This window comes from Hemitrygon akajei, chromosome 12, assembly GCF_048418815.1.
Source record: "Hemitrygon akajei chromosome 12, sHemAka1.3, whole genome shotgun sequence".
NCBI lineage: Eukaryota > Metazoa > Chordata > Chondrichthyes > Myliobatiformes > Dasyatidae > Hemitrygon > Hemitrygon akajei.
Window position 1 is genome coordinate 88675096 of NC_133135.1, and position 19596 is coordinate 88694691.

At 39.8% G+C, this 19596-nt stretch overlaps 1 protein-coding gene across 2 annotated transcripts in view; it reads right to left on the minus strand.

Moving 5' to 3' along the window:
• Positions 1-19596, minus strand: part of LOC140737274 (uncharacterized) — a 105256-nt gene that overhangs the window by 25495 nt on the left and 60165 nt on the right. For both annotated transcript variants that reach the window (XM_073063641.1, XM_073063642.1), the window contains 3 exons: positions 13315-13392; positions 11647-11697; positions 7921-8001 (listed from right to left, as the gene is read on the minus strand). In XM_073063641.1, coding sequence (XP_072919742.1) covers positions 7921-8001; positions 11647-11697; positions 13315-13392 — 210 coding nt within the window. The remainder of the gene's footprint in view (positions 1-7920; positions 8002-11646; positions 11698-13314; positions 13393-19596) is intronic.

Below are 19596 nucleotides of genomic sequence, written 5' to 3' on the forward strand. Positions count from 1 at the left end.
AACACTCTGGGAATCCTATGTTCCTTGATGTTTTGTTCTTTTACAGATTCCCTCCACTGTTGTCCTATATCAGTCAAGCTTTCAGCTGCCTGGGACCCAATCTATGTGTCAGAATTATGTGAAGAGAGAGAATGGGTTAATTTTAAGTTGCAGAAAATCTGTGACAAGGTTGACAGGACAAAGGGAATATTGCTGATAGGTCAGCGTTGCAATGGTGGTAAATTGTAGAGTTGATCAGGCCAAATGGTTCATTGGGGCCATGAGGACAAAAGAGAAAAATAAGAAGAAAAGCAACGAAACAAGACAGTTAAAGAATGAGAGCACTCCCAAAGCACATAAAATCTGGGAATTGCTGGGTTACAAGATGCACCCGTTAAATCAAGTTACACAAGTGGAGAGTTGTGAGTTTCTCATAAGCATGATGTAATTGTCTTGTGATATTGGGATGATGTAATTGTCTTGTAAAATCAGAAGAAATCTGTGAACCAGACATGTGGAATTTAGATAGATAGATAGATAGATAGATACTTTATTCATCCCCATGGGGAAATTCAACTTTTTTCCAATGTCCCATACACTTGTTGTAGCAAAACTAATTACATACAATACTTAACTCAGTAAAGAATATGATATGCATCTAAATCACTATCTCAAAAAGCATTAATAATAGCTTTTAAAAAGTTCTTAAGTCCTGGCGGTAGAATTGTAAAGCCTAATGGCATTGGGGAGTATTGACCTCTTCATCCTGTCTGAGGAGCATTGCATCGACAGTAACCTGTCGCTGAAACTGCTTCTCTGTCTCTGGATGGTGCTATGTAGAGGATGTTCAGAGTTATCCATAATTGACCGTAGCCTACTCAGCGCCCTTCGCTCAGCTACCGATGTTAAACTCTCCAGTACTTTGCCCACGACAGAGCCCGCCTTCCTTACCAGCTTATTAAGACGTGAGGCGTCCCTCTTCTTAATGCTTCCTCCCCAACACGCCACCACAAAGAAGAGGGCGCTCTCCACAACTGACCTATAGAACATCTTCAGCATCTCACTACAGACATTGAATGACGCCAACGACAAATCTGTGTGTTTTGAGAGATGGTGCACATCCAAAAATATAGATGACGATTGTGACAACTTGAAAGAGGTGGTTTTGATTGGGGAATTTAAAAGTTGTGTCCCTGATAATATAAAGACATATTTGGATGAAAAGGACACTGCCATGTTGCAAGAGTCTGCTAAGTTAGCAGATGAGTATGCTTTAACCCACAAGAATAAGATTACTCCAAGTAAACCATTCCAAATGGGTATTAGTATGGATAGTCGGGGTAAATCAGAAATTAAATCGGAAGCTAGTGATAAAAGTAAGGATGAATGGAAGCCAGTGAAAGAAAAACATTTTGGTCCTATTTGTCACTATTGTAAGAAATCTGGTCATGTTACGGCTGTTTCCGACTGAAGAAGAAGGAGAAGGAGGCAGTCCCAGATGCCTGTGTGCAACATATTGAAGCATCTGTAAACCCGCAGGGTTCGGGAAAGTCAGAGTAAGCTTTGTCAGTGTCTGACCGGGTTGAGAAGGGATATGACCATTTTAGGACCGAGAGATTTGTATCCTTGAAAGAGGGGTCGACTCTAGTGCCAATAAAAATTCTTAAGGATACTGGGGCTTCTCAGTCACTTATGTTAGACAGTGTTCTAGAGTTTAGTGAGGAGTCTGACACTGGTGAGGTAAATTATATACAAGGTGTTGGGAGTGCCCTTATGCCTGTACATCTGCACAGAGTAATATTAAGGTCAGGGACCTTATTTTCAGGACCTGTTAAAGTAGGACTACAACCCAGTTTACCCGTGTATGATGTTTCTTTATTGTTAGGGAATGACCTAGCAGATGGATTAAGTTTTTCCTGAAGTGCAGCTGACAACTAAGCCAATCACTGATGATCCACAGATGGATTCTAACATGTATCCCTCCTGTGCAGTAACCCGAGCTATGGCCAACAGTCTGCCAAGGTGGATGGGTCTGCTACTCATGATCGTTCAACTCAGCATTCAAATTTTGATGATTTGTCAGTAACTTTCCTACCTTCCTTGCTTGATCAAGATTCTTATAGTAAGTCTGACCATGAAGATTCCTTTGTCTAGGAAGGAGATTATAGTGGAGCAGAGTAGAGACCCTGAGATTGTCAAATTAAAAGAACAAGCTCTCCCAGATAGTGAAATTGAGAAGGTGCCAGTAGGGTAATATTTTAAGAGTGGAGTGTTAATAAGGAAGTGGAGACCACCTACGATTCCTGCTAGTGAGGAATGGGTGGTTGTTCACCAGGTAGTAGTTCCTAAAATCTATAGGAATGAGATTTTAACTTTGGCTCATAGTATGCCCTTTGGTGGCCATCTAGGTGTGAATAAAACTGCAAACAAGGTTTTTAAACACTTTTACTGGCCTGGTTTAAGAAAAGATGTGGCAACATTTTGTCAAACTTGTCAAACTTGCCAGGTTGTGGGTAAACCTAATCAAGTTATCCCAGTGGCCCCACTGCAACCTATTCCTGCATTTGGTGAACCATTTTCCAAAGTTATTGTAGATTGTGTAGGTCCATTGCCAAAAACTAAAACAGGCCATGAATATTTGCTGACTATCATGTGCACAGCATTCAGGATTCCAGAAGCAATACCTCACAGGAATATTACGGCTAAAACTGTAATAAAGGCTCATATAAAATTCTTTACTTATTGTGGGTTGCCTAAGGAGATCCAATCTGATCAAGGAAGTAATTTTGTGTCAGGATTATTTCAGCAAGTAGTTTATAAACTGGGAGCCAAGCAGATTACCTCATCTGTATACCATCCAGAATCACAAGGGGCCTGAAGAGGTTCCATTCTACCCTAAAAACCATGATTAGGACATATTGTGTGGAAAATGAGAAGGATTGGGATGAGGGAGTTCATTTACTTTTGTTTGCAGTAAGGGAGTCTCTAGGCTTTAGTCCCTTTGATCTTGTGTTTGGGCACACAGTCCGAGAACCTTTGACCTTGGTAAAAGAACAGTGGATTACTAATTTGCTGGATTATGTTTTAAAATTTAAAAAATTACAATTGTTTAGGGGTAAGATATAAAAGCAAAACAGAGGAAAATGTAATGCATTACGTATTCTGTATTGTGTCATTCCTTCAATATAAATTAAACTTTAAAAAGCTTGTAGCTTAGCAAGGGAAAATTTAAAATCTGCTCAGAATGAAAATCTGCTAAGAATGAAAACTTCGTATGACAAGGAAGCCAGAATGAGGTCATTTAAGCCGGGAGATATGGTGTTGGTTCTTTTTCCTGTGCAACTGAACCCTTTACAAGCTAAATTTCATGGTCCTTATGAGATTATATCTAAAGTTAATAATGTGGACTATGTGATAAAAACACCAGATCGATGAAGGCCAACAAAGCTTTGTCATGTAAACATGCTAAAACCATATTATGAAAAACAATCTGCCACTATGACTGTTGTTGTCAATAACAATGAGTTTGAACTCCCTGGGCTCACCTGAGGCTCATTTAAAACTGAACATTAATTCTGCCAGACTACCAAATTCGACAATTTTGGAAAATATTGATGAGAAATTGGCTCATCTACAGCCACAGCAACGACAACAAATGACACAGTTAATTATGAAATATAGAGATTTATTTCCCGACATTCCAAAAAGAACCACAGTAGCCTTGCATGATGTAGATGTTGGAAATGCCAAACCCATAAAGCAACATCCATATTGGAGGAACATGGAAAAATATGCACTTGCCGAACAAGAAATTAAGTACCGTATATGTTAGAAAATAATACTATTAGACCTTCTATGTCGGATTGGAGTTCACCTTGTGTCACGATGCCTGAACCTGATGGTAGTATTCAATTTTGTACTTATTACAGGAAGGTGAATTCTGTAACAAAAACCGATGCGTATCCAATCCCAAGGGTAGATGATTGTATGGACAAGGTTGGAAAAGCTTGGTTTCTTACAAAGATTAATCTGTTGAAAGGATATTGGTGTGTTCCACTGACGGATGAAGGTCTGCATTTGTAACACCATCTGGGTTGTATGAATACAGTGTTTTGCCATTTGGAATGAAGAATACTCCAGGAACTTTCCAGAGAATGATTAATTCTGTTTTTCAAGGGTTAACACACACAGATGTCTATACTGATGATTTAGTCACAGGGAATGACACCTGGAAAGCACATATCTCTGCAGTGGAGAAGTTATTTGAAAGGCTTTCAGAAGCTAACTTAACTGTTAATTTAGCTAAAAGTGAATTTTGCCATGCCACTGTGACCTATCTTGATCACGTTGTAGGTCTGGGCTTAGTTAAGGAAAATGGTTAAAAGACAAATCAAACTCCAATTCAACAACAAGGTTTGATTTTACAAGAATATTATCTCTTAATAACTCATATTAAAGGCAAAGATAATGTAATTGCCAAATGTCTGTCCAGATGTTGAAATTGCAATGTAAATTTTTTTGAGTAGAATTTTGAGATTTATAGACACTCCTGCCATATGTTATATTAGTTTGTAGAGTGTTGCATAATAATTGTATGTATATTGTGCATTTTGTAAATTTTATATATTTGTGTATTTTGTAAATTTTAGTTAAAAATTTTGCTCTTAATAGATCAATATTTTCTTTTCTTGGGGGGAGGTGTTACCTGTCCCATGAGTTTCTCATGAGAATGATGTAATTGTCTTGTGATATTGGGATGATGTAATTGTCTCCTGATAGTGGGGTGATGTAAGGTTATGTGATGGCATGTTCCCGCTGGTATAAAAGGGAGACAATAATTAGTTGCGTGGTTGTTTGTTGGGAGTCACAGTCAGTGATTACGTAATCATAGAAGGAGAGCAAGAGTGAAGAAATACCAACTTCATGTGAACCCAAAGAATTGGGTAGGAATCAATGGCGTTCTGTGTGTATCGAAGTGATTGACATGAAGTGTGGCACGCACTTTTGATTAACCCCTGCAAGGTCTAGGGTGTGTGTTGACCACCTCCAGCGAAAGGTCAGTTACTTTGAGAAGTCTTATTCCTCGGGATTCAGAAAAGGCATTTAGCGGCTGGGATCTGCATCAGCAGTTTCACCTTTCTTCACGCATCAATCCAAAACTGGTTCAGGAAGTCTCTCCTCTCAATTATTTCATAAATCACTTGGACTTTTTAAACTACCACTTTATGACAGTGCTTGAATAAGCTCTGTTAAGAACTATCTCTAAGTTCGACTGTTTGATAACTATAGACGCATAACACTGTTAAATTCCGTTTAAGTTACAAACGTTTGTAGTTGTTTGTTTACTTTTCGATGTTTTTGAGCAGAGGTTAATAAATATCGTTGTTTGTTTATAAAAACCCGACTCAATTTCATATCTATCGCTGCTGGTTGTGTAACAAGACAGAAAAGGATTGATTCAATATCTCAGACCAATGACATGCAACAAAAAGATAGTGGAATCAGATAAAATTACAACATTTAGAAAGCATATGGACAGATATGTGGGAAGCAAGTCTGTACAGGGGTCCAGCCAATTGTGTGCAAATGGAATTACTGTCGATAGGCATCACAGTCAGTGTGGATGAGGTAGATTGAGAGGGCCTACTTCTGTGTTGTAGGCTTAGCTGATGCCTATTTTCATCTCATTTTTATCCCTCATTCTTTGAGTTGTACAGTGCAATACACTGTATAATTCTAAGATTATTCAAACCCAAATACATGGCACAGCAGCCATGTGTGTGAAAGAACTGATGACAAGGAAATGAATTAGGGGTGGGGATGGAATTGCTGAGCACCCATAAAGCATTGATTTGTGAGGAAATATGGAAGTTTCTCCAAATATTGAAGCAACTATTTGTTAATTAATGGATACAATACACAAGTGCACTAGCAAATCTTTGGGACATTGCTTGTGATGATGCCACTGTGAACAATACTAACATTCACCACGTTGGGCAGCAACTGTGGGAAAAATAGAAAGTTAGTGCTTCATGTGAAAGATCTCAGAAGCTGCCTGACTACCTAATGTTTGCTTTCTCAGTTATCAACCAAGTGAAATGTCTTTTTAGAGATGTTATGTCTCTGGGAGAAAACATGGATGATATAATAAGAGGTGCAGGTTTCAAAACAGTAATTTACTTAAGCCAAATTTTCTTTAAAAAATACACTTAAAACAATAAAACACACTAAGAAAAGGATGCATTTGACATCCATTCAGAGTAAAATTATGTGTACACCTAGCAGTAGAAAATTCTTATCAAAATATTATTAGCTGAGATTTATTTGATGATACAATGTGGAGTTGGCCTTCGGGCTCTTTGAGCCATGTTGCCTCAGCAACCCCACAACCCCAATGACCCTAACGGGACAATTTACAATGACCATTAACCATTAACCTCCATTTCCTCCATGTCTTTGGACTGTGGGAGGAAACTGGGGAAAACCCACACATTCCACAGGGAGGATATACAGCGATTCCTTACAGAATGGCACCAGAATTGAACTTTCAACTCCAGAACATACTGCGCTGAAATAGCATCACACTAACTGCTATGCTACTGTGTTGCCCAAGTGAGTTAACAAATTCAAACACAACAAACAAATGTTCTTTTTATAGTACTGTGCAAAATCCTGAAGCACATATATATAGCGAGGGTGCCTAAGACTTTTGCACAGTACTGTGTTTGTCAACTTGGAGCAGACAGTGAGTTTGTAAATCAGGTGGGAGCAAAGGGCATTGGGAATAACAAGGGTTGAGTGTCACGGGAGAGGTGGGGGACTGGTGGCAGAGAAGGTGTGCTGGGGGTCAAGGGGTGGTGGGGGTGTAGCCATGCCCTGCCCTGAGACACTAGGCAAGGTCATATAATTCCAAACAATTGGTTTATTGATCATTACAGTATGTCTCTCTGGTGCTTCCCTCCCCTCCCTTCTCCCCCCAGATATGATTCCCCTCTCCTGCCCACTTTCCACTCTCACTCCACAATAGAGAACATATGAGAATCAGGTTTGTCACATGTGTCATAAAATTCGTTTTGTTTGTGGTAGCAATACAATGCAATACATAAAATTACTGCAGTACAATGGAAAAGTCTTACGCAACCTATCGATGTACTGTATATGTGCCAAAGACTTTTGCACAGTACTGTAGTTCTGTTAATTAATTTCCATGCTTAATAAATGGTATGATGTTTGTTATGAGTGTTCTGCTTTCTGTCATTTGATTATATTGTATGCTGGGTTTTGGGGTTCCTCTTCTCCTTGTGCCCAATTTGCCCCCACCCACAGCAGAGACACAGCTTCTAAGGTAATCCGTAGGTCATATGTGTAGGATCAGATTGTTCCTTCAAAACTTGTTGCTTTGCCAAAGCTTCCTGTTCCTTTTGCAAACCACCTTTAACGTCCATTGCCCAGATGAATGAAGTCTATCTCAGTTGCTCTGTGCACACTATCAGAATTAATTTTATTTAAAGTTAGGGAGAAAAATTCTCCTTCTGTCTTTTCTCTTTTCTTATCTTCTTTTTTTCAAACCCACTCTAGCCATTCTTTCAGCAATATCCCATGAAGGAATCCTGGTTGGGTCTCACTTCTACTCAAGAAAAAAATCTAAGTTCATTGTAATACTTTTGTGACTTCTACTAGAAGTCAATCTAAGCACACATAAAGAACATCAAAATAGTTACTTCACTCAACACCAGGCATGTGGCATCATGGACATTGTTCAGGTACCATAGCTGACAAGCTGAAGATGTCAATATCGCTTTTTCAACTGGCTAAAATAACTAGGACATGGATGGGGTAGACACTAGGTCAGAACATACAAACATTCACGATTTTAAACTTGCTATAAATGTGCAAATAATTGAAAATTAATGTTTCACTGAAAGTTGGATATACGAATACCTTGTGATTCCAGACCTTCAGGAATAGTGGGAGAATGTTGTTCCATGCTGATGTGGAGATACATCTCAGTAGCAGCTCCATCTTTTAAAAGGGGATAAAGATACAAATGTAAGTGTGTACAAGAGCATGAATAACAATCAAAGACAAAGAACAGAAGACAGATAACAGGCTGAAGAAAGGGGAATCCCAGTGGAAAAGGGAGCGGGGTCCAGATAATCAGTAATAGCGACGATCAAAGAAAGTCTTCAACAGCTGGCAAATAAAATGATTCATTGCATGAGGGAATTGCCCCATAGAGAGATTCAACAGACTGGCCCCAAATTCTCTTCAGTTTAGAAAACTGAGAGGGAGTTTCATCCAAACAGATTTCTGAGAAGGTCTAATAGTGCAGGATTATGTTGCCCTTGGTGGGGTGTTGAGAACTAGAGGGAAGTCTCAGAAGAACGAGTCAGCCACACAGGTCTGTGATAAAGGGAAATTTCATCAAGTCTATGGAATCTTCTGCCTTAAAGTACATTCAAAGCCTGGAGAATTAGACTTTTGTATATAAAGGATTCAGAATCCAAGGATACAGGATGGTGCAATAAAAGTTCATTTTTGATCTTACTGAATGGCAGAGTAGGCACAAAAGGCTAATTCCTTGTTCCTTAAACTTTAAATAAAATTAATTCTGATAGTGTGCGCAGAGCAGCTGAGATAGACTTCATTCATTTGGGCAATGGAAGTTAAATTCCTTATTCTATTTTTCAGCTCCCTGTGCTTTTGATGTGAATGTACAAAAAGCACAGGGAAAAAAAGCAAACACAAGAATGAAAGAAAGATGGAAAGAATTCAAGAGAGAAAAGTTAAGCAGATAATTTAGAAACTATTGGTCTAACAAATAATTAGTGTGAATGTTAACTGTTAGAATGGAGATTTAATGAGGACTGCATAGGTCATGATAGGAGCAACTTCAAACATAACTAATTTAAAAGATGAGAATGGTGAAGTTAAAGCACAAGTTTTCATAATGTAGTTACAGTCAGCATGATACAGACCAATTAGTGACTTCAAAACGAACCAGGGCCCATAAGCATCCCTCTTCTTAAAGATGATAGATTTCAACACAAAAATTAGGGATCATTAGGAAACATGATTAATTCACCAAGTTTGGATGAATTATAATTTAACTGCTTTGATTCAAATTGACATCAAGAAACCCCCAGCACAGAACGAAGTCCACAGGACTGAAAGCCTGTGCTCCAGAACTTACCTGAACGAAAATGCTTAATTACTGAGGTTAGATGAAAGCTACTATCTTTCATCTCTTTGTGAATTCAAGGGCCTAGTAAAACTGAAGCAAATGAGAATCAACAGGAAAATTACATTTGCTGTCATTCCTCATTCATAGTCAATTGGCTCAGAATAACAGATAAAGTTCATAGCTATCTTAGGACTTTGCTGCAGAAGTTCAACCCAGTGTTCTGGAGCCATCAATCTTCAATTGTTCTGCTAATGACCCACTTTCCAGCACGTGGTCAGAATCAGGTTTATTATCACTAGCGTATATGACATGAAATTTGTTGTTCTGAGCAGTAATACAATGCAAACACATAAAGTTGCTATAATTTACATGAATAAATAACATAGTACGAGGAAAGCGTAACAAGGTGGTGTTCATGGGTTCATGGACCTTTCAGAATGGCAGAAGGGAAGGAGCTGTTCCTAAAGCATTGAGTGTGCATCTTCAGGCTCCTGTACCTCTTCCCTGATGGTAATGAGAAAGGGGCAGGGTCCTTAGGAATGATGTTGCCTCCTTGAGGCACCATCTCTTGAAGATGTTCTCAATGGTGGGAGAGGGATGTGCCTTTGATAGAGCCATCGGAGCCTACAACTCTGCAGTCTCTTGCAATCCTGTGCATTCATAGTTCTCAGATGCATTTGAAAGCTCATCAGTTAATGGTGTAATCCATGCCTGCCTGGAGCAGTACATGGATGGCATTCAGGCATCGCCAGATAAGTGGAAAACAGCATTTATGCTTCAAATAGCATTCAAGATAGACTATGTTCCCTTGTCAAAGGGAAGGTAACTTCTGAATAAAATACTCATGAACACCATGACAGCAGAAGAACCGTTGTTGCATCGTGTTTCATGCAAATCTGTGACAGTCAAACTTTTCACTATCACAAGGGTAGCTCATCTTCCAAATTCTTGCCACACACCATAAAGCTATTTCTACATTGCTACCGTGTCCTTGGAGGCACTGCAGATCACATTGTAAGTGAGTTATATGTGGCTTCCAAGTTGAGAACAAAGGCACACATTGGTGTAATAAAGCACTCTACAGAGTGGAGACTGGTTTGAAAGTCCAGTCCTCAAATATATTTCATTCTCCCTCATTTTCACTTGTTCATGCCCATAACCAGGATGTATAGTGCCTTAAAAAGTATTCACCCCCTTAGAAGTTTTCATGTTTTATTGTTTTACAACATTTAATCACTGTGGATTTAATTTGGCTTTTTAACACTGATCAACAGAAAAGACTCTTTTGTGTCAAAGTGAAAACCGATCTATACAAAGTGATCAAAATTAGTTACAAAAATAAAACACAAAATAATTGATTGCATAAGTATTTACTCCCTTCAAGTCAGTATTTAGTAGACTCAAGCAATTGCAGCCTTGAGTCTGTGTGGATAGGTCTCTATCAGCTTTGCACATCTGGACACTGCAATTTTTCTTTATTCTTCTTTACAAAACTGCTGAAACTCTGCCAGATTACATTGGGATCATGAGCGAACAGCCCTTTTCAAGTCCAGTCACAAATTCTCAACTGGATTGAGGTCTGGACTCTGTCTTGGCCACTCCAGGACATTAAATTTGTTGTTGTTAAGCCATTGCTCTGTAGATTTGGCTTTAAGCTTGGGGTCATTATCTTCCTGGAAAACAAATCTTCTCCCAAGTTGTAGTTCTCTTGCAGACTGCATCAGGTTTTCCTCCAGGATTTCCCTGTATTTTGCTGCATTCATTTTATCCTCTACCTTCACAAGGCTTCCAAGACCTGCTGCAGTGAAGCATCCCCACAGCATGATGCAGCCACCACCATGCTTCATGGTAGGGCTGGTGTGTTTTTAATGATGTGCAGTGTTTGGCTTATTAACAAAGATGATGATCTTTGTTATAAAGTCAGCTCAGCCAGGTCAGATGCTGAAAGTTGTGAATCATGTCTGAATTAAAGTGGCCCTGATTGAACTTTGTATTTGTAATGCAATTTAAAAAAAAATATTCAACAGATTAAAGCATGTCTGCACTGTCACATAAATACTTCAGGCTACAGCCTTCACTGCACCACCACCTTTCTCGTTTAGGGCCTGTCAACTGGCAGTAACACATTTTGGAGTTTTTCTATTTGGAGCTTACACTTTTACCTCTCTCACCCTCCCACTTATCTCCTCCCTTACTCCTCTGCAATGTTGTGAATTAAATTATTTTTATAGATTTTTGATAATCTGTGATATAACCTATTCAGACTGCATGGTGACACAGGGTCTCTTGATAACCCCTATCCCAGTTCTCCTCACCTCCAGGACAACCTGTTAAGATGCCATAAAAGGTCACTTTAACTGTGCGGATCTGTTTCTCACCAACTGCGTTACTTTTTGAGCTTGAATCACTGTTCATTTGTTTGCACTTCATGAACAAACCTCTTTAGTTAGAAATGAATTTAACAGCAAATGGTAAGAATGTACCTTTAGGAGACTTCTTTTGAGGTTCTGAAGATTCTGAACCAGATCCATAATCTGAGAAACAAAATGACATGTTACAAATAATCAAATGCCCATACAAAATGCTGATCAATTGCTTTGTTAAGTACACATTATAGTGATGACATGCTACTGATGGTAAACTTCACTTGAACTGTTGTTCGCTTGTTGTTTACATGATTTCTTCAACGCCTCCAGATGGTTATGTTACCTCTCATGTAGTGGAAGTTAATACAATGGTTGACTCAAGTTAATATAATGGATGACTCAACTTTTCCAAATAAGTGTAAATACACAACTACGTCAAAGACAAAAAAAAAATCCCATGCATGAATTGAAATAAGATTTTTTTAAAAGCCCTTTTAAATACCTGACATTTTTACCTTAACAGTTTCAATTTTACTGAAGAGACAACTTTCTAATACGATTAACATGGAACTCTCTTTGAGTTCAGCCAGAATAAACTCTAGAAGTTTATTATCTTCCATAATGTTCCAGATTAATGAATTTAAAATAGTTCCAATTCTTAATTTTCCTAGTTTCTCTCACACAGAAAGCAGTGAAACCTTCTCACTTTTTTCTACAAAGAACTTCTGTATGCAATGAAATGAGCAACTGAAGGATGAATACAAGGAGGAGGAGCTTAGGAGGAGACAATGGCACACAGCGGCAACTCCTTTGCTTGCATCTTCGGAAACAGCTCCATTTCCATCTTTAGTATCTCTACTTTTCCATTTCATGGTTCTTTTGAAGACCCTGACCTGCAGTTAAACGCTGACTTCCATTCTTTGCAGGAATGGGACCCGCTCTCAGGGTTTCATGACTGGCCATTATTCGATATGCCAAGGATGTGGCCTAAGAGATTAGCTCGCCCTCAAGAGTTCCGGGATCTCGTGGCTCTGGAGATGGGCGTACCTAAGGTCGGTGTCCCAGCAGGAAATCAGTATATTTGGAGATGGAAGATCAGTGTGTGCCTGCCCAGAGACCCGAGATCTTTGGGCACAGAGCTCAGAAAAAGCGACGCAATGGACTTTTAACATTGTAAACCAGCAAGTTGTTTGTTATAGTCTCCCCTCTTGCTGTGAAATGGAGTCATCTCTTTCTCCATTATTAGAGAGAGAGCGAGGGAGAGAGAGAGAGAGAGAGAGAGAGAGAGAGAGAGAGAGAGAGAGAGAGAGAGAGAGAGAGAGAGAGAGAGAGAGAGAGAGAGAGAGCCTGTGGTATGTTGAATACCAGGTGAACTGGGGTACTGTAAGTCTGTGTCTTTGCTGTTGCTTTGCTGCACGCTTGAGTGCTCGGTGACGGGTGCCAATACTTTTTACTTTTGCTGGTGGTGGGAGGTTGTGGTCGTTGCATTGCTGCTGCTTATGTGTGGGAAGGGGGAACTGGGGGGGGGGGGGGAGACTTCAGGGTTCTAACATTTAACTGTCATTCATTCTTTGGGGGCACTCCGCTGTTTTCTTGGATGGTTCCGAAGAAAAAGCATTTCAGGATGTATATTGTATACTGTATACATTTCTCCAACATTAAATGTACCTTTGAACCCTTTGAAAAAGTACATCCAGTCCTAAAGAATTAAGATCAAATGTCTTGAAGACTAGTTCATAAACGGCTTTGAAGTGTTAGCAGAATGAGGTGATTAGCACAGCTTACCAGCATTTCTTTTCCTTGCACTCCTTATCGAAGGACGTGGTGTTACTATCTTGTCAGTTTCATTTGTTATGGAAGAACCTGTGTGTACCAGAGTATCCATTAATAACTGCACAATGGCCATGGGTGCAACAATGACAGAGCCACTTTTTAACTTATACATGACATTCTTTGTTGTTTAAAGACTGGAACAAGTTCTAATATGAATCATCCTGCACTGGACTTCAGTTTAATACCAGCAGTGCAGGTTGCATAATTACAATGACTTACTTCGTGTGGTCAAGATAAAAAATAAAACTTCCATTTTTTCCCCATTCAGAGCAGTAACCAGCTCATTAAAATTTCCATTAAAAACAGTTAGAAATAATTGTTTTAATTGTGAAACAATTTCAGAATTGTTCTGAAGTTCCAGGGCCAGAGGGCAATGACAGCGCCATGATACAGAAGGTAAAAGTCACAAGTTCAGTGAGAAAAGTTATGGTTCTTAAAGACAAAAACAGCCGGAGTTACCAAATATGACCTCTGAGAGCAATCAGTTTCTTCATCAGCTAGACATTTGCATTTCAGCATACCAGAGCCACTGCCTAAATCCAAAATACTGTGCCATTTTTACTTTAATTATTACTGTTAGTGGCAAAAGGCAATAAATGACTGACATTCACTTTACATGTCCAACTTGATGTGACTTGCATTTCTTAAGGTTTAGTGCAACATGAGGTACACTAGTGACATTGGTGTTTTAAAGGAAGAAAATAGTAGAAAGGAACTTTTGAACAAAAACATCAAATCACAGAAAGACTAGACTGTAAACCAGTTTACTCTTAAGTTATTGATCTAACATTTGCTTTGCATCCTGATACAATCCTTAGCAGGATGGACAAAGGAGACAGACCAGGGGGACACCATATGTCTCCAATGATATCAATAAAACAGATTGCTTCAACACATACATAAAATACTCAAGCTCTCTTTTCCCTTGGACTTTTAGTGAGAACTAGAGAATTGAAGCTAGAAATTATGATGTTGCATATTTGCCTTATACTTTTTTGCATCCAGACCTGTTGTAAGGAATCATATAATTCTTCCACCAACCAACTTCATACATAAGCCCAGAAAATAGATACATTTCATTTTTATGGCAATGAAACAGCATTGTCAATCACCTAATGTTCCTTGGGAAATATCCCATAAAAATCGCAATCTCTAATTGCAAATTATTCAAATTGAATTGCTCCCCGAGGAGCAGGCATTCTGTCTGGCTGCATCTGATGTCTAGCCAGGGTCAATCCAAATAGAGCTGTGGGGCCTGATAACATACCTGGCAGGGTGCTGAGGGATTATGCAGCCCAGTTGACAGAGGTTCTGATAGACATCTTCAAATCTCTCTGGAACAGTCCACTGTCCCTGTCGGCTTCAAGGTGGCCACCATCATCCCAGTGTCCAAGAGGGTGACAGTAACCTCCCTCAATGATCAATGGTCCAGTGGCACTGACCTCAACAGTAATAAAGAGCTTTGAATGGCTGCTTATGGATCATATTAAATCCCATCTTCCTGCTACATTAGACACTTTCCATCTCAATTACCACTCAAGTAAGTCCACTAATAATGCCAAGCCCTCTGCACTCCATTCATCCTATCCCATGTGGAAAATGGTGCCTCATATATCTGGCTGTTGTTAATCGATTTTAGCTTGATGTTTAATGTTTAATCTCTTAAAAGCTGAGGAGTAAGCTGTCCTCGTTGGATCTCAACACCTCTCTCTGTAACTGGATCTTGGACTTCTTGAGAGAAAGGCCACAGTCAGTCTGTGTTGGCAGTAACATCTTCAGCTCCATCACACTGAGCACTGGCACCCGCCCCCCCAGGGCTGTGTGCTCAACCCACTGCTGACAAATGACTGTACTGCTCGATCCAGTTCAAACCCAGTCGTCAAGTTTGCTGATGACACAACAGTGGCTGACCTCATCAACAATGACAACTACACAGAGGGGAGTTAGAGTGGCTTGTAGCATGATGTGAGCATAACAACTTGAATCTCATAGTGGACAAGACCAAGGAGATGCTTGTGGACTTTAAGAAAGTGCAGGTTAATTACTCCTCACTGCACATAATTGCTCCTTTGGGAAGACAGTTAGAAGTACCAAGTTTCTGAGAGTGTACATAATGAACAACACACACAAAATGCTGGATTAACTCAGCAGGTCAGGCAGCATCTATGGAAAAGAGTACAGTTGACATTTCTGCCTAAAATGTCGACTGTATTCTTTTCCATAGGTGCTGCCTGGCCTGCCGAGTTCCTCCAGCATTTTGTGTGTGTTGCTCAGATTTCCAGCATCTGCAGGTTTTCTCTTGTTTGTGATTACATAATAGACAAACTCAGAGGTGGTCCCCAACACCACCTCTTTGGTTAAGAAAACACAGCAGCATCTCCACTTCCAGAGGGGATTGAGGTGAGCGAGGTTCCCCCAACCCCTCATTTTAATTATTTTTTCAGGAGCGTCCTGACCAGCTGCATCTCTATCTAGTGTGGGAATCACAAGGCATTTGACCTCCAGGCCCTACAAATGACTGCAAGGACTGTTGAGAGGATCACTGAGGTCTCTCTTCCCCCTATCAGGGATACTTATCAGGAGTGCGGTGTACACAATGCTCTTAATGATCCCTCCCAACCGTCCAACAATCTCTTTGACCCCCAAACCATCAGATAAGAGCTACCATAGCATTAGGACAAGAACAAGGATGGGAAACAGCTTGATATCCCAGGCAGTGAGACCACTGAACTCCCTGCCACTTCCCAGGTCTCATCGTGTATGAACTGCCAGTTGCATCACACTGTTTACACTTTCACTTGTGTCGTAAATGCATCTTGTGGTAATATTACTTTATATGTTGTGTGCGACTCAATGTACTGTGTTGTGTACCTTGGTCCGGAGGAACATTGTTTCATTTGGTGGTATAAGTGTTGTTGAATGACAATAAACTTGAACTTGAAATTCATAGGGGAGCAATGTTGGGTAAAGTTATACAGTCAGCCCTCCTTATCCAGAGGGATTGGTTCCGGGACCCCTCGCGAATACCAAAAAACGTGGATGCTCAAGTCCCTTATTTACCCTGTCTCAATGCGGTGGATTTTAGGACCCAGCGGAACCCCAGACCTTATTTAACCTGTTTCAGTGCGGTGGACATTAGCACCCGGCGCCAGAGCTCTGAATGCGCAGTGTTTCTGTTCACGAAAATAATCATGATCACGATTGAAAATAAAGTGGAAATAATAAAGCAATCGGAAAGAGGTGAAATGCCATCGGTCATTGGAAAAGTGTTAGGCTACAGTCGGTCAACGATCAGAACAATTTTAAAGGATAAAGTGAGAAAGGCCCTGCCCCGATGAAAGCTACAATTATTACTAAGCAACGCAGTGGTTTAATTATTGAGTTTTGGGGTTTTGATCCTCCACATCAACCCGTCATGGATGGAGAGCGCGCTCGAAAGCAGTCTGTCACTGGCTCGCACTTGGGAATGGTTCCCGAGCCCGGCGCTGAAACATACGTTCGTAAGTGCTTTATATGCATAGAAAGGTGAAATATATACTATATACTAAGACAAACATTTGACTAACTGACACTTAATAATACCGGATGTACCTGTTCCGACTTACTCAGTAAGAGAACTTCTGATTTTTTTAAATCCCGATCCACGATAACTCACGTACATCCTCCCGTATACTTTAAATCATCTCTAGATTACTTATAATACCTAATACAATGTAAATGCTATGTAAAATAGTTGTTATACTGCATTGTTTAGGGAATAATGACAAGAAAAAAAAGTCTGTACATGCTCGAACAACAAGTGCTGGAAGAGCACTTCCGGGTTTTCGCAATTGCGGATAAGGAGAGCCGACCGTACTGTGTCATTTCCAGCTGTCTATTTTACTTCTCATTTGCAAGTCCTCACAACTGCTTGCATTTAGCTAAAATCAGGCTACTTACAGAACATTTGCAATAAAGACAAGAAGTTGAGAGCAGAGTGCTCCCAGAGTGTTGGGAGGATCTGGACAGACTGATGAAAACAGAGCACAAACAAAAGCATGTTCTTTGTGCACAGATACAGAGATCTTCCAGGGGCACAAACTAGTGGTGAAGGGTTTCGGCCCAAAACATCGTCACTACCTCCTCCCATAGATGCTGTCTGGCCTGCTGAGTTCTGCCAGCATTTTGTGTTTTTAATTATTTCCAGCATCTGCAGATTCACTCGTGTTACAAACTAGTGGTGTTGGGAGTTACTCTAAAAAGTATTACTAAAGAATTGCAGTCCATGAATGACTACAAATGAGCCCTCTCCCTGCCCGTGCATTGTGTGTGAGCTAAGTGAAGTGTTCTCACCCCTTGAGTAATGAAGCTGAGTGACCTCCCAAGTACTGCAGTGGCAGCCCAGAACATTCTCAAAGCTGCGAACCTCATGGTAACTATGTCCTCCCTGCACGAAACGATCCAAGGACACTAGTGAGGCTCAGTGTGGGGGCAGATGCCAGAGGCAGACAAGGAATACAGTAAGCAGACTCTTTGAATTGCCGTGTTTCAGGAGAAACAATCTGAAAATATCAGGAAAAAGTGCCTGGTTCAATGAATAAAAAAGATATGTCATTATTTGGCAGGGCAATTCACATGGCAAAGTACCTGTGTATGTTTCACTTCTGAAACAAAAATTTCTGCAAGGTCAAGAGATGAATTTCCCAACAAGCAGAAAATATTGCTCAACTGTAAGATAATCAATTTTTGGAACAGAAATTTCTCGGCCTCGACATATAAAGAGACATCCCAGAATACAGATGCCTAAGAGAACTACCAAGCTTCATTTGTGCATCACATTTGGTAGAAAGTGTTTGAACTTTGAATAGTACAGATAACTGAAACAATTACACTTTACGGAGGTGTGAAGAAGGGGTGGGTAAACTAGGAAGTGGAGATCTTTTGGAAATGTTAAACACTAAAATACAATTCAAGCAGTTTGGAAGCTATTAGATGAAAGTTCTGTGTGGCCCCAAAGGCACAATAGCAAAAGTGGGAGGTGAGGTAGTCTTAGGGGTAAGGGAATTAAAAAAATGTAGTGTGTCACATTGGTAAAGAGGCTTACATTAGATCTATTGCTGTCAAGACTAATGAATTATTCTCTCTTTTTTGCTGTTTACCATGGCTCTCCAGAATCATTGAGAGCAACTAGCTGGTCCCAGAGTGATAATGCCAAGGGCTATCTATCAAGAAAGTGAGTTTTCTAAAGTACTTTACTGTTCTCAAATAGCTTGGGGTAAATGCATGATTTAGAAGTCATAGATCATGTATTATTTTTGATGATACTTATAATTTCCCCAAGGATAAGAATTTAAAATATTCTGCAATTTCACTGGCAAAACTTGTGACTAATAGTGAAAACAAAGGTTAGAAATAACAGCTAGAAAATAGCTCTAAATATAAAGTCAGCAGTCACCATGAAGGGTCATTTGTAAATCAAAATAATAGGTACCTAATTTGGACTTGAGAAAACTGTAGCACATGAGGTGTACAAGTTATTTCAATTTTCCCTCTCAAGTACCCAATAATTATATTGTCAACTTTTTTTGCTTCATTTCCTTCTGTTTAATTATTAATCAGGTAATAAAACTGAAATATTATTTTAGCCTGAATTGGGTTGTGTTCCATTTTCAAGATAATACACAATTCTTTGCTAGGAACCTTCTAGAAGGATAAACATCAGCAAAGATTAACTTTATCTGTTACATGCACATTCCAACACCAAAATATACAGTGAAATGCGTCATTTGCAACAAAGATGTGCTGGGGCAGTCTGCAAGCGTCATCGCACTACCAGCGCCATCGTGGCATACCACTCGTAGCACGTAGGTCTTTGGAGTGTGGGAGGAAACTAGAGCACCTGGCCATGCAGTCACGGGGGGAAAGTACAAACTCTTTACAAACAGTAGCGGGAACTGAACCCTAACAGTAAAAAGTCACTATCCATTTTGTGATGTTTTTCTCAAGCACAATATTAATTCAGATGCAAATTCCAAGTTAAAGGTACTTACTATACCCACTGGAGCACCCTAGATGCTACAACGTCAGAGGTGATTATCAGAGTGACCCAACAGTTGGTGTTCGTCTTATTTTTAGACAAAGGCAACCATATGCAGGATTACTAGGCTGTCTCCTATCCAAAATTAATTACCGTAGACTCCAAATATACTTAGTTTCTAATATTGACAGGTTTAAGAATTTTCCAGTAAGTGCCAG